The sequence below is a fragment of the Salvelinus namaycush genome, unplaced genomic scaffold, assembly GCF_016432855.1.
Source record: "Salvelinus namaycush isolate Seneca unplaced genomic scaffold, SaNama_1.0 Scaffold1039, whole genome shotgun sequence".
NCBI lineage: Eukaryota > Metazoa > Chordata > Actinopteri > Salmoniformes > Salmonidae > Salvelinus > Salvelinus namaycush.
The window spans coordinates 53,504-69,682 of NW_024057719.1; the positions used below are offsets into that span (position 1 = coordinate 53,504).

At 42.7% G+C, this 16,179-nt stretch overlaps 1 protein-coding gene across 1 annotated transcript; it reads left to right on the plus strand.

Annotated features, from left to right (window-relative positions):
* Positions 1–390: 390 nt before the first annotated feature.
* Positions 391–14,746, plus strand: LOC120035357 (cytoplasmic dynein 1 light intermediate chain 1-like). Its single transcript, XM_038982131.1, has 13 exons — positions 391–479; positions 655–728; positions 5,598–5,714; positions 5,892–6,122; positions 6,331–6,500; positions 6,864–6,957; positions 7,204–7,339; positions 7,465–7,576; positions 8,037–8,096; positions 8,301–8,345; positions 8,520–8,610; positions 10,427–10,537; positions 13,846–14,746. Exons 1-13 carry the CDS (start codon positions 391–393, stop codon positions 13,926–13,928), a joined length of 1,413 nt encoding a protein of 470 aa, XP_038838059.1. The 3' UTR covers positions 13,929–14,746.
* The last annotated feature ends 1,433 nt before the right edge of the window (positions 14,747–16,179 follow it).

Here is a 16,179-nt window from a genome sequence, read left to right on the forward strand (position 1 = left end):
GTCCAGACGTTGTGAGAATGCTCATCTACAAAGCGTGACTGCAAAAAAAGATGACATACAAGTTGGAAGACAATTTGAAAGTAAAATGTATATTTCAAAAAATATATCAATGCAACTTTTTCCATTCCGAGCAGACACAGATTGTATGACTGCATCATTTAATCATTTTGCACATACCCGTGTTTAAAATGTCTCTTTCACTCTGTGCATGGTGCTGCACAGATTTGCTGCAAGTTGATTATTTTTAGATCAGTGATTCTGCGTGGCTTCCTTGTTTCAAATTTGAACTTGCCGTGACCGCAGCGCTTATAAATGAGGGGATCTGGAACGCGCCCTTTATTATACCAATTCAAACATCCGGGCACTTAATCTATTCAAGGCTGATAGAAGATGGCTTCGACAGTGAGAATTACGTCAACTGCAAATACACTAAATTCTATAGAAAATCAAACCAGCGACGAGGATGGCCAGAATTTATGGTGAATATTGGTCCTGAACTATACAATAATATGGCTTAAGAAAGACCTGGCTCGCCTGTCAGAGCCACTTTGAATGGTTTTAGGGTTTGAAAAATCTGGTTCTAGGGAGTAGCGCATCTGAATGGCAGAGATACGGGTGCTTGGTATTTGTCTGATGTCATTGTCTCTCTTGCAGGTCCTCTATTTTGAGTGAGGTATCGACGCGTTCACGGTCAAAATTGCCGTCTGGGAAAAATGTTCTTATTATGGGTAAGCCTATTTTTAATTTTCTGTTAGCATTGTGTAATATTGGCACGGGATGGACCACCGGCTCCCTCCGCTACTCCAGAGTGTGCGGGATGCTAGACAAGGAGTGCCTCTCACCACGCGTTCTGTATTCCATTACAATGTCAATAACAGCCAGTATTGGACCATTGTTGCGAGGTTTGAGAACCAATTGATTATTAACCGAATTATGGCAGGCGATTGTTGAATGCTATAAATATAAAATGTTATAAATATAACAGCACGGCCTATAATTGTCCAACAAAATATGGACTGTTTCATAGACGACTGAAAATGGCAATTTCTGCAGGTCAGATCTGATCTGATCCGATCACATTGAAAGAGTGATTATATTCAACAGCTGCTAGTTTAATCTGTAAAATAAATCCCATAACAAGCAAATGAGATTACATATATTTCTTATCTGGTCGACTAGTGGTATACAGTGCCTTCAGAAAGTATTCACACCCCTTGACCTTTTCCACATTTTGTTATTACAGCCTTTACACCAAGTTGTGGTGTAAAAATGTGCTTAATAAGTTGCATGGAGTTACTCTTTGTGCAAAATGTGTCACATGATTTTGGAATCTCTGTAACCCACACCTACAATTATCCCTCAGTCGAGCAGTGAATTTCAAACACAGATTCAAACACAAAGACCATGGAGGTTTTCCAATTCCGAAAGCAGACATTGAATATCCCCTTGAAACATGAAGTTATTCATTACTGGATGATGTATCAATACAGCCAGTCACTACAAAGATACAGGCGTCCTTCCTAAATCAGAGATGGTCAATTCGGCTCTTTTTACTGACTCAGATCTTTGACTCGTTCAGTCAAAATAATTAATCTTTTGACTCATTTTGTTCATTTGAGTCAGTAAGAGCCAATTTATGCTTTATCCAAAATATGGTCGGAGGCGCCCAATGGATGGTGTGACTCATACGGAAATTCCGGAGGCACGCAGAGGCCAAATTGAGCTCCGTACCACATCGCCGTGCTCCGCTCAAATTTTGTAATTATGTGGATGGCTCCGCATTTACGTGATTGGTAGGTGAGGGCGATAAGTCCTGTGTATACACAAACTCACATCCTTAACAACAGCTCTACGACAAACGATGAACTGTCTGAAGACTGTCGTTCACAGTAGGGGGCTTATTGGAGCTGTCATTTGTGACTGAGACTTGTAAATGTGTGCTTTTAAACAATGGCCATTTTGTTAATTGCTAGGCATACAAATTACATTATTTCTTAATACATTTGAAACGAGGTCCATCTAGCTGTGGCTGCTACCGGACTAGATTGTGAACGACTCTTGGCGGAATGCATTGCTTGACTGCCGTGAGAGTTCAGTTGTTCACGAACTGCAGCCGACCAAACGATTCGTTCTCAAATTCGAGTTTGCTGAGCAGAGGCTGTGTATGGTTTGGTTCTACTAAGCTGTGTCCATCTTAACATTAAATCAATTAAATGCAGTCATTCTTGCACCATACAACCAATTATCAGTTCTAGACATGTCTGTCTTTATGCTCATGATTTATTTTCCTGTGCAAATATGACAGACAGTTGGGTGTCGGGGGCAGGTCTCTGGAGCTGCTGAGCCGGAGGAGCGTGTATGAAAGGCACTGCTTGGTCATTCCGACGTCTGCATTGGCCTTGCAGCATTTATGGTGACACGGCCTCTGCAGAAGTCAGGGCATTCATACTTCTTGGCTTCGCCGAGCAGCACAGAGCTGTTGTCAAGGAAGTTGTCAAGGAAGTGAGTTTGTGTTTATACAGGACCTCCCACCCTCGCCTATCGTCAACCAATCATGTCAATGCGGAGCTACAGTTGAAGTCGGAAGTTTAAATGCACCTTAGCCAAAGACATTTAAACGCAGTTTTTCACAATTCCTGACATTTTAATCCAAGTAAAAATTCCCTGTCTTAGGTCAGTTAGGTTCACCACTTTATTTTAAGAATGTGAAATGTCAGAATAATAGTAGAGAGAATGATTTATTTCAGCTTTTATCACATTCCCAGTGGGTCAGAAGTTTACATACTCAATTAGTATTTGGTAGCATTGCCTTTTAAATTGTTTAACTTGGGTCAAACATTTCGGGTAGCCTTCCACAAGCTTCCCACAATAAATTGGGTGAATTTTAGCCCATTCCTCCTGACAGAGCTGGTGTAACTGAGTCAGGTTTGTAGGCCTCCTTGCTCGCACATGCTTTTTCAGTTCTGCCCACAGATTTTCTATGGGATTGAGGTCAGGGCTTTGTGATGGTCACTCCAATACCTTGACTTTGTTGTCCTTAAGCCAATTTGCCACAACTTTGGAAGTATGCTTGGGGTCATTGTCCATTTGGAAGACCCATTTGCGACCAAGCTTTAACTTCCTGACTGATGTCTTGATGTTGCTTCAATATATCCACATAATTTTGCTTCCTCATGATGTCATCTATTTGGTGAAGTGCACCTGTCCCTTCTACAGCAAAGCACCCCCACAACATGATGCTGCCACCCCTGTGCTTCATGGTTGGGATGGTGTTCTTTGGCTTGCAAACATCCCCCGTTTTCCTCCAAACATAAAGATGGTCATTATGGCCAAACAGTTCTATTTTTCTTTCATCAGACCAGAGGACATTTCTCCAAAAAGTAAAATCTTTGTCCCCATGTGCAGTTGCAAACCGTCGTCTGGCTTTTTTCTGGCGGTTTTGGAGCAGAGGCTTCTTCCTTGCTGAGTGGCCTTTCAGGTTATGTCAATATAGGACTCGTTTTACTGTGGATATAGATACTTTTGTACCTGTTTTCTCCAGCATCTTCACAAGGTCCTTTGCTGTTGTTCTGGGATTGATTTGCACTTTTCGCACCAAAGTACGTTCATCTCTAGGAGACAGAACGCGTCTCCTTCCTGAGCGGTATAACGGCGGCGTGGTTCCATGGTGTTTATACTTGCGTACTATTGTTTGTACAAATGAACGTGGTACCTTCGTGCATTTGAAAATTGCTCCCAAGGATGAACCACACTTGTGGAGGTCTACAATTTTTTTTCTGAGGTCTTGGCTGATTTCTTTTGATTTTCCCATGATGTCAAGCAAAGAGGCATGGAGTTTGAAGGTAGGCCTTGAAATACATCCACAGGTACACCTCCAATTTACTCAAATTATGTTAATTAGCCTATCAGAAGCTACTAAAGCCATGACATAATTTGGGGGAATTTTCCAAGCTGTTTAAAGGCACAGTCGACTTAGTGTATGTAAACTTCTGACCCACTGGAATTGTGATACAGTGAAATAATCTGTCTGTAAACAATTGTTGGAAAAATTTGGGAGGCGCACAGCGATGCGGTATGGAGCTCAATTTGGTCTCTGCGTACCTTTCGGAGGGTCCGCAATTGCGTCAAACCATCCATACGGCTCCAACCACATTTCTGATCAAGCATGAATTGGCTCTTAATCCTGCGGTAGGACTGACTAATTGCGGCCAGCACTAGAAGGGCAAACGAACAACTAGGAGCCAATTTATGCCTTTTTAAATGAACGAGTCACTCAGAAAACAAATCATGACTCTCGAGTCAGTAAAAAGAGTTTTTCAAAAATAACAAATTGTTTGCAAACTGCACATCATTAGAAGGAAACCTGTCAGATTTCACCATGAGGCCAATGTTGACTTTAAAACAGTTACAGAGTTTAATGGCATCAACAATCAACAACATTGAAGTTACTCCATAATATTAACCTAATTGACAGAGTGAAAAAAGGGAGACTGTACAGAATAACAATATTCCAAAACATGCATTCTGTTTGCAATAATGCATTGTTTGGGGCAAATCCAACACAACACTGAGTACCGCTCTTCATATTTTCAAGCATAGCGGTGGCTGCATCATGTTATGGGTATGCTTGTCATTGGCAAGGACTAGGGAGTTTTTTTTATGATAAAGATAAATGTAATAGAGCTAAGCAGTGGCAAAATCCTGGAGGAAAACCTGGTTCAGTCTGCTTTCCAGCAGACATTGGGAGATGGTCACTTTTCAACAGGACAATAACCTAAAACACAAGGCCAAATATACACTGGAGTGAGTTGCTTACCAAGATGACATTGAATGTCCCTGAGTGGCCTAGTTAAAGTTTTGACTTAAATCTATGGCAAGACTTGAAAATGGCTTTCTAGCAATGATCAACAATCAACTTGACAGAACTTGAAGAACTTAAAAAATAGTTATGTGCAAATGTTGTGCAATCCAGGTGTGAATAATTCTTAAGCTGAAATCGCTCACTGCTGTAATCACTGCCAAAGGTGATTCTAACATGTATTCAACCCCCTGAGTCAATACATCTAATCAAGAGTTTCATTTATTAACATATATTTTATTTGACAAATGTTAGAATTTTTCTTCCACTTTGACATTACAGAATATTTTGTGTAGATCGTTTACATTTTTTTTTAAAATTACATCCATTTTAATCCCACTTTGTAACACAACAAAATAAGGTGAAGGGGTGTGAATATTTTCTGAAGGTATCTGCCCTGCATATAGGCCTAACTGATTTTGTGAGCTATAGCTGCATTGATGCAAAATCATATACTTTTATAGGCCTAGAGCACTGGCCACAGCAGGCAACTGACCTAAAGGCCTCATGTACCCTACAGTAGGCAACTGACCTAAAGGCCTCATGTACCCTACAGTAGGCAACTGACCTAAAGGCCTCATGTACCCTACAGTAGGCAACTGACCTAAAGGCCTCATGTAGCCTACAGTAGGCAACTGACCTAAAGGCCTCATGTAGCCTACAGTAGGCTATAACGGATTTGAATGGTTTTGCTTAGCATGCAGTTTACCTGCACGTATGTGTTTCATGTATGCTACAGGTGAGACGGGGGCAGGGAAGACCACTCTCATAGCCAAACTGCAGGGAGTTGAAGAATACATGAAAGGCAGAGGACTGGAGTACCTGTACTTTAACGTTCACGATGATGACATCGATGGTAAGTGTGTCTTTTGGACATAATGAGAAAACAATGAAACAAGATTGATGATTTGTTTGAGTTCATAATATAGCTTGGGTGTCAGTGTATGATGGGTCAGTAGCGATCAATAGGATAGCCTGGTACAATTTCTCCTTTTTGGTGTGATTTGACCCCAAACTGTGTGTGTCTGTGCAGATCATGCTATGTGTAACGCATGGATTCTGGACGGTGACCTGTACCACAAAGGCCTCCAGAAGTTTGCTGTGTGTGGGGAGAACATGGCCGACACTATGGCCCTGCTGGTAGTGGACATGTCCAGGCCGTGGACGGTGCTGGACTCTCTGCAGAAGTGGGCCAGTGTGCTACGAGAACACATCGACAAGCTCCGAGTCAACCCAGAGACACTGAGGGACATGGAACAGAGATGTACGTCTATGAATCTGCGAGAGAGACGTTCTTACTTTATAACATTAAAGACTGAAATAGCTACTTCAACAGTATTTCTTTAAAACTTTGATTAGCCTTGAGATGTAAACTATAAAGTTAATCGAGATGAATTGTTCTGAGTTTGAATTAAAAAGGGTAAAATAGCACTCTAAAACGGAATCTCTTCCACCCTCTCCCCTACCGCTAGTGGTCCGACAGTTCCAGGAGTACACAGAGCCAGCGGGCGACCACAGCGCCTCTCCCAAGAGGAGGAACCCCGTGGCTGGGGAGGCTGAGGAGGAGTGTGTGGTGCTTCCCTTGGGAGAGAACACACTCACACACAACCTGGGCGTGCCTGTTATGGTGGTGTGTACAAAGGTAAGGTGGTCAAACCTCTGGCATTAGGGAAAGAAATGAACTTGCCTTGTTAACTCAACTTATCAAAGGATACTTTCAGTGGCATTGGTATGGTTTCTTTATTCATACATGTGTATAAAGGATACTTTCAGTGGCATTGGTATGGTTTCTTTATTCATACATGTGTATAAAGGATACTTTCAGTGGCATTGGTATGGTTTCTTTATTCATACATGTGTATAAAGGACGGAAAATCTGTCATTTTGTTTTACACTATTTCTCATTTCCTCCGCTTTCAATTTCTTTTTCATTCTTGTCTTGTGTGGCTTACCCTCTCTCTCTCTCAGTATTCTCTTTCTCTCTCTTCACTTCCCTCCTTTGCAGTGTGACACATTTCTCAGTCTAGAGAAAGAGCATGACTACCGGGAAGAACACTTTGACTTCATCCAGTCTCACATTCGACACTTCTGTCTGCAGTGTATCCTTCTGCCTCACCGACTGCTTTCCTCACCTAACAGTTGCCATTCCTCTGGCCTTATTCTTTCAAACTAATGTATTTTCATATTTTCTTAGATGTACCAACGATGTGCAGGCACCAGTTTCAGGTTTTTCTTTCTTGTGTGAAGTGAGCATGGTTTTTCTTAGCTAGGTAGTAGAGGGGTCTTTAAGATATCGTTGGCCATTCTAGCAATAATATTATCCTTGACAAGTGGTGGCCTCTCAGATGGCGCAGCGCTGCTATACACGTCAATGAAGGAAAACAAAAATCTAGACCTATTGTATAAATACCTGGTCCATAGATTATACGGGTTTCCCTTTGACATGCTGGCCCAGGTGGTGGACAAAGACTCCGTATTCATGTAAGTGTGACTGTGTTCTCACTAATGAAACATTTAGACTTTTTCTCATGTGCTGTTGACAATGACATTAGTTATTTTTATATATATATATATTTTTAATGCTTTTGTGGTTCATTGTCTTCCAGCCCATCAGGATGGGATAATGAAAAAAAGGTTGCTATTTTATATGAAAACTTTCAGTCGTTGAAAAGGGAAGACAAGTTTGAGGAGGTTATCGTCCAGCCTCCTGTTAGAAAGGTAATATCACTCCCAGATCTTCTTATTTTTGGCACAGACATGATGTATTATAAACAAGTGTAATTTAACAGACCTTTTAACTGACCTACACTCTAGGGGTAGTATCTTGGAGTTGATTGAAATTGTGACTGAATCCAAAATCCTTAGCCCTGATCAGGGTCAGAGGTTACTACTGGCATGCAGGGTTGGTGCTGTGCCTGGGTGGACTGGGGGATTCTGGGTGTTTGCTCTCTCCAGTCCTCTCTGGACTTTAATGGGCCCCGGGATGAGTACCATAATCTCAAATAACATCAGATTACCAGGATGAGCCTGGCTGTACTCGGATTACAGTGCCAAGACCAGGCAAATATGTACTTAATCGGATGTACACTAAACTAACACATTAGGATGACTTGCATGTCATTTTGTGGAGAAAGGGTATATAGGTATGTGTTTGTTTATGATTAGTTTTTTTGTGCAGTTTGTACATGAAAAGGAACTAGGTGCGGAGGATGACCAAGTGTTTCTCCTAAAGCTTCAGGTAAGTGAGAATGTACAGTATATATTTGTACAGCTGGTATGACCCAAAACATTACTTTGATAATATTGCATAATGCTAATCTGACATCAGCTGTGATAACAGTTTATTTCTGCCAGTTGCCATATGAATTAGGTTAGTCGTATTAAGGGCTCCAGACTCTATCTGGACTCTCACACTGACATGCTCTGTGTTGTCTATTAACAGACCCTGTTGTCTAAGCAGCCCCCAGCGGCAGCAGGCAGACCAGTGGTAAGTGTCTGGGGAAACATGCTACTGTAAAGCACCTAAAGAGTTCATGTAAATCTTCTGATATATGCAATTAATGATCCTCTACTCCTTCCTGTCTCTTCTCTTTCTCTCCCCTCCCTTCTCATTCTCTCTACTGTTCCTGTATCATCCCTCCTTCATTCCTCCTCATCTCAGGACACCACAAACAGAGCACCCACTGGCTCTCCTCGGGTGTCAAATCGCTCGGCAACAGCAAACGTGGCCAATGTGATGCCCATGCAAACAGGTACTCAGACCATTGATCCCCGATAACTCATTCTACTAAAATGACAAAGATTAGCTTTGGCACCAGTATTAAGTTTGCACCTACTGTGCATTTGGAAAGTATTCAGACCCTTGACTTTTTACACATTTTGTTACGTTGCAGCATAAAAAAAAAATTGATTTTAATTTAAAAAAAATCCTAATTCATCTACACACAATACCCCATAATGACAAACAAAAACATGTTTGTAGAAGTTTTTGCCAACGTATATAAATAAAACGGAACTATCACATTTACATAAGTATTCAGACCCTTTACTCAGTACTTTGTTGAAGCACCTTTGGCTGTGATTACAGCCTTGAGTCTTTTTTGGGTATGACGCTTCAATCTTGGCACACCTGTATTTGGGGAGTTTCTCCCATTTTTCTCTGCAGATCCTCTCAAGTTCTGTCAGGTTTGATGGGGAGCGTTGCTGCACAGTTATTTTTAGGTATCTTCAGAGATGTTCGATAGGGTTCATGTCCGGGCTCTGGCTGGGCCGCTCAAGGACATATAGAGTGTCCTTGAGTGGAACCAGAGACTTGTCCCAAAGCCACTCCTGCATTTGTCTTGGCTGTGTGCTTAGGGTTGTTGTCTTGTTGGAAGGTGAACATTCGCCCCAGTCTGAGGTCCTGGGCGCTCTGGAGCAGGTTTTCATCAAGGATTTCTCTGTACTTTGCTCCGTTTATCTTTCCCTCAATCCTGACTAGTCTCTCCGTCCCTGCTACTGAAAAACAACCCCACAGCATGATGCTGCCACCACCATGCTTCACCGTAGTGATGGTACCAGGATTCCTCCAGACGTGACGCTTGGCATTCAGGCCAAAGAATTCAATCTTAGTTTCATCAGACCAGAGAATCTTGTTCCTCATGGTCTGAGAGTCCTTTAGGTGCCTTTTGGCAAACTCCAAGCGGGCTGTCATGTGCCTTTTACTGAGGATTGGCTTCCGTCTGGCCACTCTACCATAAAGTTCTGATTGGTGGAGTGCTGCAGAGATGGTTGTTCTTCTGGAAGGTTCTCCCATCTCCACAGAGGAACTCTGGAGCTCTGTCAGTCACCATCGGGTTCTTGGTCACCTCCCTGAACAAGGCCCTTCTCCCGCGATTGGTCAGTTTGGACTTGCGGCCAGCTCTAGGAAGAGTCTTGGTGGTTCCAAACTTATTCCATTTAATAATGAGAGATGTCACTGTGTTCTTGGGGACCTTCAATGCTGCAGAAATGTTTTGGTACCCTTCCCCAGATCTGTGCCTCAACACAATCCTGTCTCATGAGCTCTACGGACAATTCCTTCGACCTCATGGCTTGGTTTTTTGCTCTAACATGCACTGTCAACTGTGGGACCTTATAAAGACGAGTGTGAGCCTTTCCAAATCATGTCCAATCATCAATTAAATTTACCACAAGTGGACTCCAAGTTGTAGAAACATCTCAAGGATGATCAATGAAAACAAGATGCACCTGAGCTCAATTTCGAGTCTCATAGCAAAGGGTCTGAATACCTATGTAAATAAGGTATTTCTGTTTTTTATGTTGATTACATTTGCTAAAAATGTTGGGGTGTTGTGTGTAGATTGAGGATTTTATTTTTATTCAAGCCTATTTAGAATAAGGCTGTAATGTAACAAAATGTGGAAAAAGGGGTCTGAATACTTTCTGAATGCACTGTATATTTTATACATGGGGAATAATACCGTTAGCCTAACTGTTCTTTTTTTAAACAATACCTGCCAACCTTGTCTGTGCAAGTTCGCTGAGTAACTGGGATGTTTTGTCTGTTTGTTTTTGCTGTGCCATTAGGCGGGCAGACCAGCGAGGGCGTGCTGGCTAACTTCTTCAACAGTCTGTTGAGCAAGAAGACCGGGGAAGGGGGCGGGGCCAACAACACGCCCAGAACAGTCCGGAAATCAGGTACTGCTCCACACATGGAAGATCTGTTACTCTTTTGTCATACACCTTCTAGTAAAGTTCTAGGGAGCACAGTGACAGGTATTCTTCCCCAAATTTCCACAGAAAGACTAGAAATAGAAAGCATCCATTCTGTCATCTCACTGTAAGTCCGTCACTGTGTGGTTGTTTAGGTGCACTGTGCACGTGTGTCCCCCTGATCTCTCCTTTATTAGACTGGCTCGCACTCCTTCCATTGTCTTTACCAGCGGTTCCAAACCTCAGTAACTAAGCTCATAAGGCATTTACAAGTTATATTCTTTAAGAGTTGTTGGTGTAGTAGAGAATTTCCATGGGAACCAGAAGGTGAGCAGTCATTGATCAAATCAATCAGAAATCAATCCGGTTTAATACAAGTTGCAACAGGGAGACAATCTCCAGCATGGAACATTTCCATCTGGCCTTCTCTAAGCAGGCCCTATGTTCTAATCTCACAACACCAGTGTTCTGTGAACACCCGCCGAGAGGCTTGTAGGAAGTCACCGCATCATGTGCTAGTGCTACAGAATACAATAACAAGCAGTGTCCTCGTACCTCCAGTCTGGCATCAATCACTATCAACAGATATGAGCACAATCCATAACATTCAGTATCAAGTCTAGTGACCAGCAACCCATAAACAATGAGTGTCCTAAATAAAACACTCTAAATCATGTGTATTACATAACGGGAGAACATATAAATAAGTATTGTGGTAATATGAACTTTATTCATCTGAAATATTCCCATTACAAATGGCTACATATCAACACAAGTTCAGAGATGGATGGATGTACTAATCTTACACGGAACAAAAATATATAAATACAACATGCAACAATTGAAAAGATTTTACAAGGTACAGTTCACAAAAGGAAATCAGTCAATTGAAATAAATAAATTAGGCCCTAATCTATGGATTTCACATAACTGGGAACACAGATACAGTGGGGCAAAAAAGTATTTAGTCAGCCACCAATTGTGCAAGATCTCCCACTTAAAAAGATGAGAGGCCTGTCATTTTCATCATAGGTACACTTCAACTATGACAGACAAAATGAGAAAAAAAAATCCAGAAAATCACATTGTAGGATTTTTAATGAATTTATTTGCAAATTATGGTGGAAAATAAGTATTTGGTCAATAACAAAAGTTTATCTCAATACTTTGTTATATACCCTTTGTTGGCAATGACAGAGGTCAAACGTTTTCTGTAAGTCTTCACAAGGTTTTCACACACTGTTGCTGGTATTTTGGCCCATTCCTCCATGCAGATCTCCTCTAGAGCAGTGATGTTTTGGGGCTGTTGCTGGGCAACACGGACTTTCAACTCCCTCCAAAGATTTTCTATGGGGTTGAGATCTGGAGACTGGCTAGGCCACTCCAGGACCTTGAAATGCTTCTTACGAAGCCACTCCTTCGTTGCCCGGGCGGTGTGTTTGGGATCATTGTCATGCTGAAAGACCCAGCCACGTTTCATCTTCAATGCCCTTGCTGATGGAAGGAGGTTTTCACTCAAAATCTCACGATACATGGCCCCATTCATTCTGTCCTTTACACGGATCAGTCGTCCTGGTCCCTTTGCAGAAAAACAGCCCCAAAGCATGATGTTTCCACCCCCATGCTTCACAGTAGGTATGGTGTTCTTTGGATGCAACTCAGCATTCTTTGTCCTCCAAACACGACGAGTTGAGTTTTTACCAAAAAGTTATATTTTGGTTTCATCTGACCATATGACATTCTCACAATCTTCTTCTGGATCATCCAAATGCTCTCTAGCAAACTTCAGACGGGCCTGGACATGTACTGGCTTAAGCAGGGGGACACGTCTGGCACTGCAGGATTTGAGTCCCTGGCGGCGTAGTGTGTTACTGATGGTAGGCTTTGTTACTTTGGTCCCAGCTCTCTGCAGGTCATTCACTAGGTCCCCCCGTGTGGTTCTGGGATTTTTGCTCGCCGTTCTTGTGATCATTTTGACCCCACGGGATGAGATCTTGCGTGGAGCCCCAGATCGAGGGAGATTATCAGTGGTCTTGTATGTCTTCCATTTCCTAATAATTGCTCCCACAGTTGATTTCTTCAAACCAAGCTGCTTACCTATTGCAGATTCAGTCTTCCCAGCCTGGTGCAGGTCTACAATTTTGTTTCTGGTGTCCTTTGACAGCTCTTTGGTCTTGGCCATAGTGGAGTTTGGAGTGTGACTCTTTGAGGTTGTGGACAGGTGTCTTTTATACTGATAACAAGTTCAAACAGGTGCCATTAATACAGGTAACGAGTGGAGGACAGAGGAGCCTCTTAAAGAAGAAGTTACAGGTCTGTGAGAGCCAGAAATCTTGCTTGTTTGTAGGTGACCAAATACTCATTTTCCACCATAATTTGCAAATTAATAAATTAAAAATCCTACAATGTGATTTTCTGGATTTTTTTTCTCATTTTGTCTGTCATAGTTGAAGTGTACCTATGATGAAAATTACAGGCCTCTCTCATCTTTTTAAGTGGGAGAACTTGCACAATTGGTGGCTGACTAAATACTTTTTTGCCCCTCTGTATACATCTGTTGGTCACAGATACCTTTTTTTAAAGTAGTTAATAGTTCTGTCCTAAATTACCCTTTTTTGTTTTTGCTGGTTTTCAACCTTCTTTTAATAATCATGATGTAATCTATAATTGTCTAATGATGTGGAGGGTAGATCAATTGATCATAACTGACTTCTCAATACGGATTGTATTTTAGAGCCCCTTGCCTGTCCATTGTGTGTGTTAGTTAGTGGATGCTGGCCCCGCTAAGGTCGGTGTATCATGTAACTCTCCTGCATGCGTTCATATTCATGGAGCATGCTCACTCTGTTGCCATATTACCATTGAACAAACCCTTATTTTATGTTGTACTTGGTCAATTAGACAGAACGACCTGTTTCCCTGCCCTTGTGTTGCCTTATTTGAATGCCTGCACACACAGCGCCTGCCTGGCCCAAATGATTGGCTGGGTGCTCCATCGGCTCCCCAGACATCAGACAGGTCTGCCACTAACAGACAGCACAGAGCTCATGTCCTCCATCTCCTCTCTGGCTGTGGACATGTATCTGGGTCTTCAAGGCCTTAGTAGTTGGTTACAACTAATTTCCTTGTTTTCAGAATTTGATGTATCAGTTTGTTTCAAATGTGTGTTTTATTTGTCGTTTTCAAATGCTGCCACAAAGAGAGTACAACTGCAGACTGATCTTTGTCCCAATACTAGTAATTGGTTGAAAGTGTATTTTTAACACCTACACCTATTTTGTAAACTCTTCCAGCGTCAAAGGTGGGACTAGACGGTGAGCCAGAGGCGTCCTCCCCGACCTCATCCTCACCCCCAGCCGACATGGAGGAGTCCTGAACCCCCAAACCCTAACCCTCCCTGCCACCACACACCCACACGCACACACACTCGCTGGGTCCTCTCCCTCTTTAGACCCTCGACTGTCAGATGGATCAGAAGCTGGACTGGAAACAGAACAGAGCGGTCTTGGAGCGGTTGCCGTGAGACCGAGCCTTGCATGCCAATCCGTTGAAACACCACCAAAGCAAAACAACATGGACTTACTGAAAACCATCAATGTATTATATAGAAGATAAGCTCACAGGATATTGGAGGGAAATGGAGTAAGTCTGACTCGATGTTGCTTTATTTTAGAGCAACATTAAAATGAGAGGAACTGGATATCTTGCGGGTGGTCTTGAAGCCACTGTGACAAGTGCACATCCTTGATGTCACTCTGAGCACTGTGGCTGTCTGCGAGGATGTTTTCAAAGTGGAGGAGATTGATGTTTGCCATTTGTGGAGATGGGTCTTTGGTAGACACCAGTTCCATTGTTATGTTGTCATAATGCACTGGAACGCTGATGGATGAAGACTGCTGTACAATCAGGCAGAATGATTGAAATAGTGTTTTAGTGCTTATAATGGTCATAATCAAGGGTTCTGTTATAACTCAAGAATCCAGAGTCAAGGATGATGCTCTAAAACCAGGGAAATTAATTTTATTTTTATTTTTTACTTGTGTGTTCATTTGCTTGGTTTGGATTAGGGATTAGGCAGACCACTGGAGTGTTTTATTGGCATAGGGGAATCATCTATCACAATCTTAAAGTAGTCAAGTTCTCATGAACTATTCAACTGTTAAATCTCCCATTATTCAATAAAGCTGTATTACTAATCAGGACTCTGCTTTTGTCTCTGTCATGTTTCTTTAGGCCTACGGTACCTCTTGCATGGTGCAATAGCCAATGGTATTGTATAACTTGCACCACTATTATTGAGTTGTATCCTGGTGCTGGCCGGGAAGTCTGAAAGACGAAAATGAGACGAGGTCACGGAACGGGGTGCTAAGAAAATCATTGTCGTTCAGTTTCAAATAGGGAGAAGATCTTGATGAAACGGGGAGACATCCAGTGGAGGTGGTGAGCAACACTGGGCTGTGATTGGAGCAGAGATGGATAGAAAGTTCGGGAGGTTAGGATTGAGTGAGGAAGTAGGAGAGGTTGTGTCTGCTAAAAGTGAACTTTTACAAGCCGTGTAAGAGAGTTGCTGGTCCTTGGAAATGTAGAAGGTAAAGATAGGAGACGGGTAATGTGGTGGTGGGATTTTAATGCTCATAGTACGCTCTGGGGAGGGTTACAGACTGATAGGAGACGGGTAATGTGGTGGGGGGATTTTAATGCTCATAGTACGCTCTGGGGAGGGTTACAGACTGATAGGAGACGGGTAATGTGGTGGGGGGATTTTAATGCTCATAGTACGCTCTGGGGAGGGTTACAGACTGATAGGAGACGGGTAATGTGGTGGGGGGATTTTAATGCTCATAGTACGCTCTGGGGAGGGTTACAGACTGATAGGAGACGGGTAATGTGGTGGGGGGATTTTAATGCTCATAGTACGCTCTGGGGAGGGTTACAGACTGATAGGAGACGGGTAATGTGGTGGGGGGATTTTAATGCTCATAGTACGCTCTGGGGAGGGTTACAGACTGATAGGAGACGGGTAATGTGGTGGGGGGATTTTAATGCTCCTAGTACGCTCTGGGGAGGGTTACAGACTGATAGGAGACGGGTAATGTGGTGGGGGGATTTTAATGCTCCTAGTACGCTCTGGGGAGGGTTACAGACTGATAGGAGACGGGTAATGTGGTGGGGGGATTTTAATGCTCATAGTACGCTCTGGGGAGGGTTACAGACTGATAGGAGACGGGTAATGTGGTGGGGGGATTTTAATGCTCATAGTACGCTCTGGGGAGGGTTACAGACTGATAGGAGACGGGTAATGTGGTGGGGGGATTTTAATGCTCATAGTACGCTCTGGGGAGGGTTACAGACTGATAGGAGATGGGTAATGTGGTGGGGGGATTTTAATGCTCATAGTACGCTCTGGGGAGGGTTACAGACTGATAGGAGACGGGTAATGTGGTGGGGGGATTTTAATGCTCATAGTATGCTCTGGGGAGGGTTACAGACTGATAGGAGACGGGTAATGTGGTGGGGGGATTTTAATGCTCATAGTACGCTCTGGGGAGGGTTACAGACTGATAGGAGACATACAAGTGTTGGAGGAACTACTGGATGAGAAAGGCCTTGTGAGTTTTAATGACGGG

Coding starts and splice junctions, on each gene's coding strand:
- LOC120035357 (XM_038982131.1), top strand. CDS start 391: ATGGCTTCGACAGTGAGAATTACGTCAACTGCAAATACACTAAATTCT. Junction 5,715..5,891: donor TCACGATGATGACATCGATG/GTAAGTGTGTCT, acceptor GTGTCTGTGCAG/ATCATGCTATGTGTAACGCA. Junction 7,577..8,036: donor TCCAGCCTCCTGTTAGAAAG/GTAATATCACTC, acceptor TTTTTTGTGCAG/TTTGTACATGAAAAGGAACT.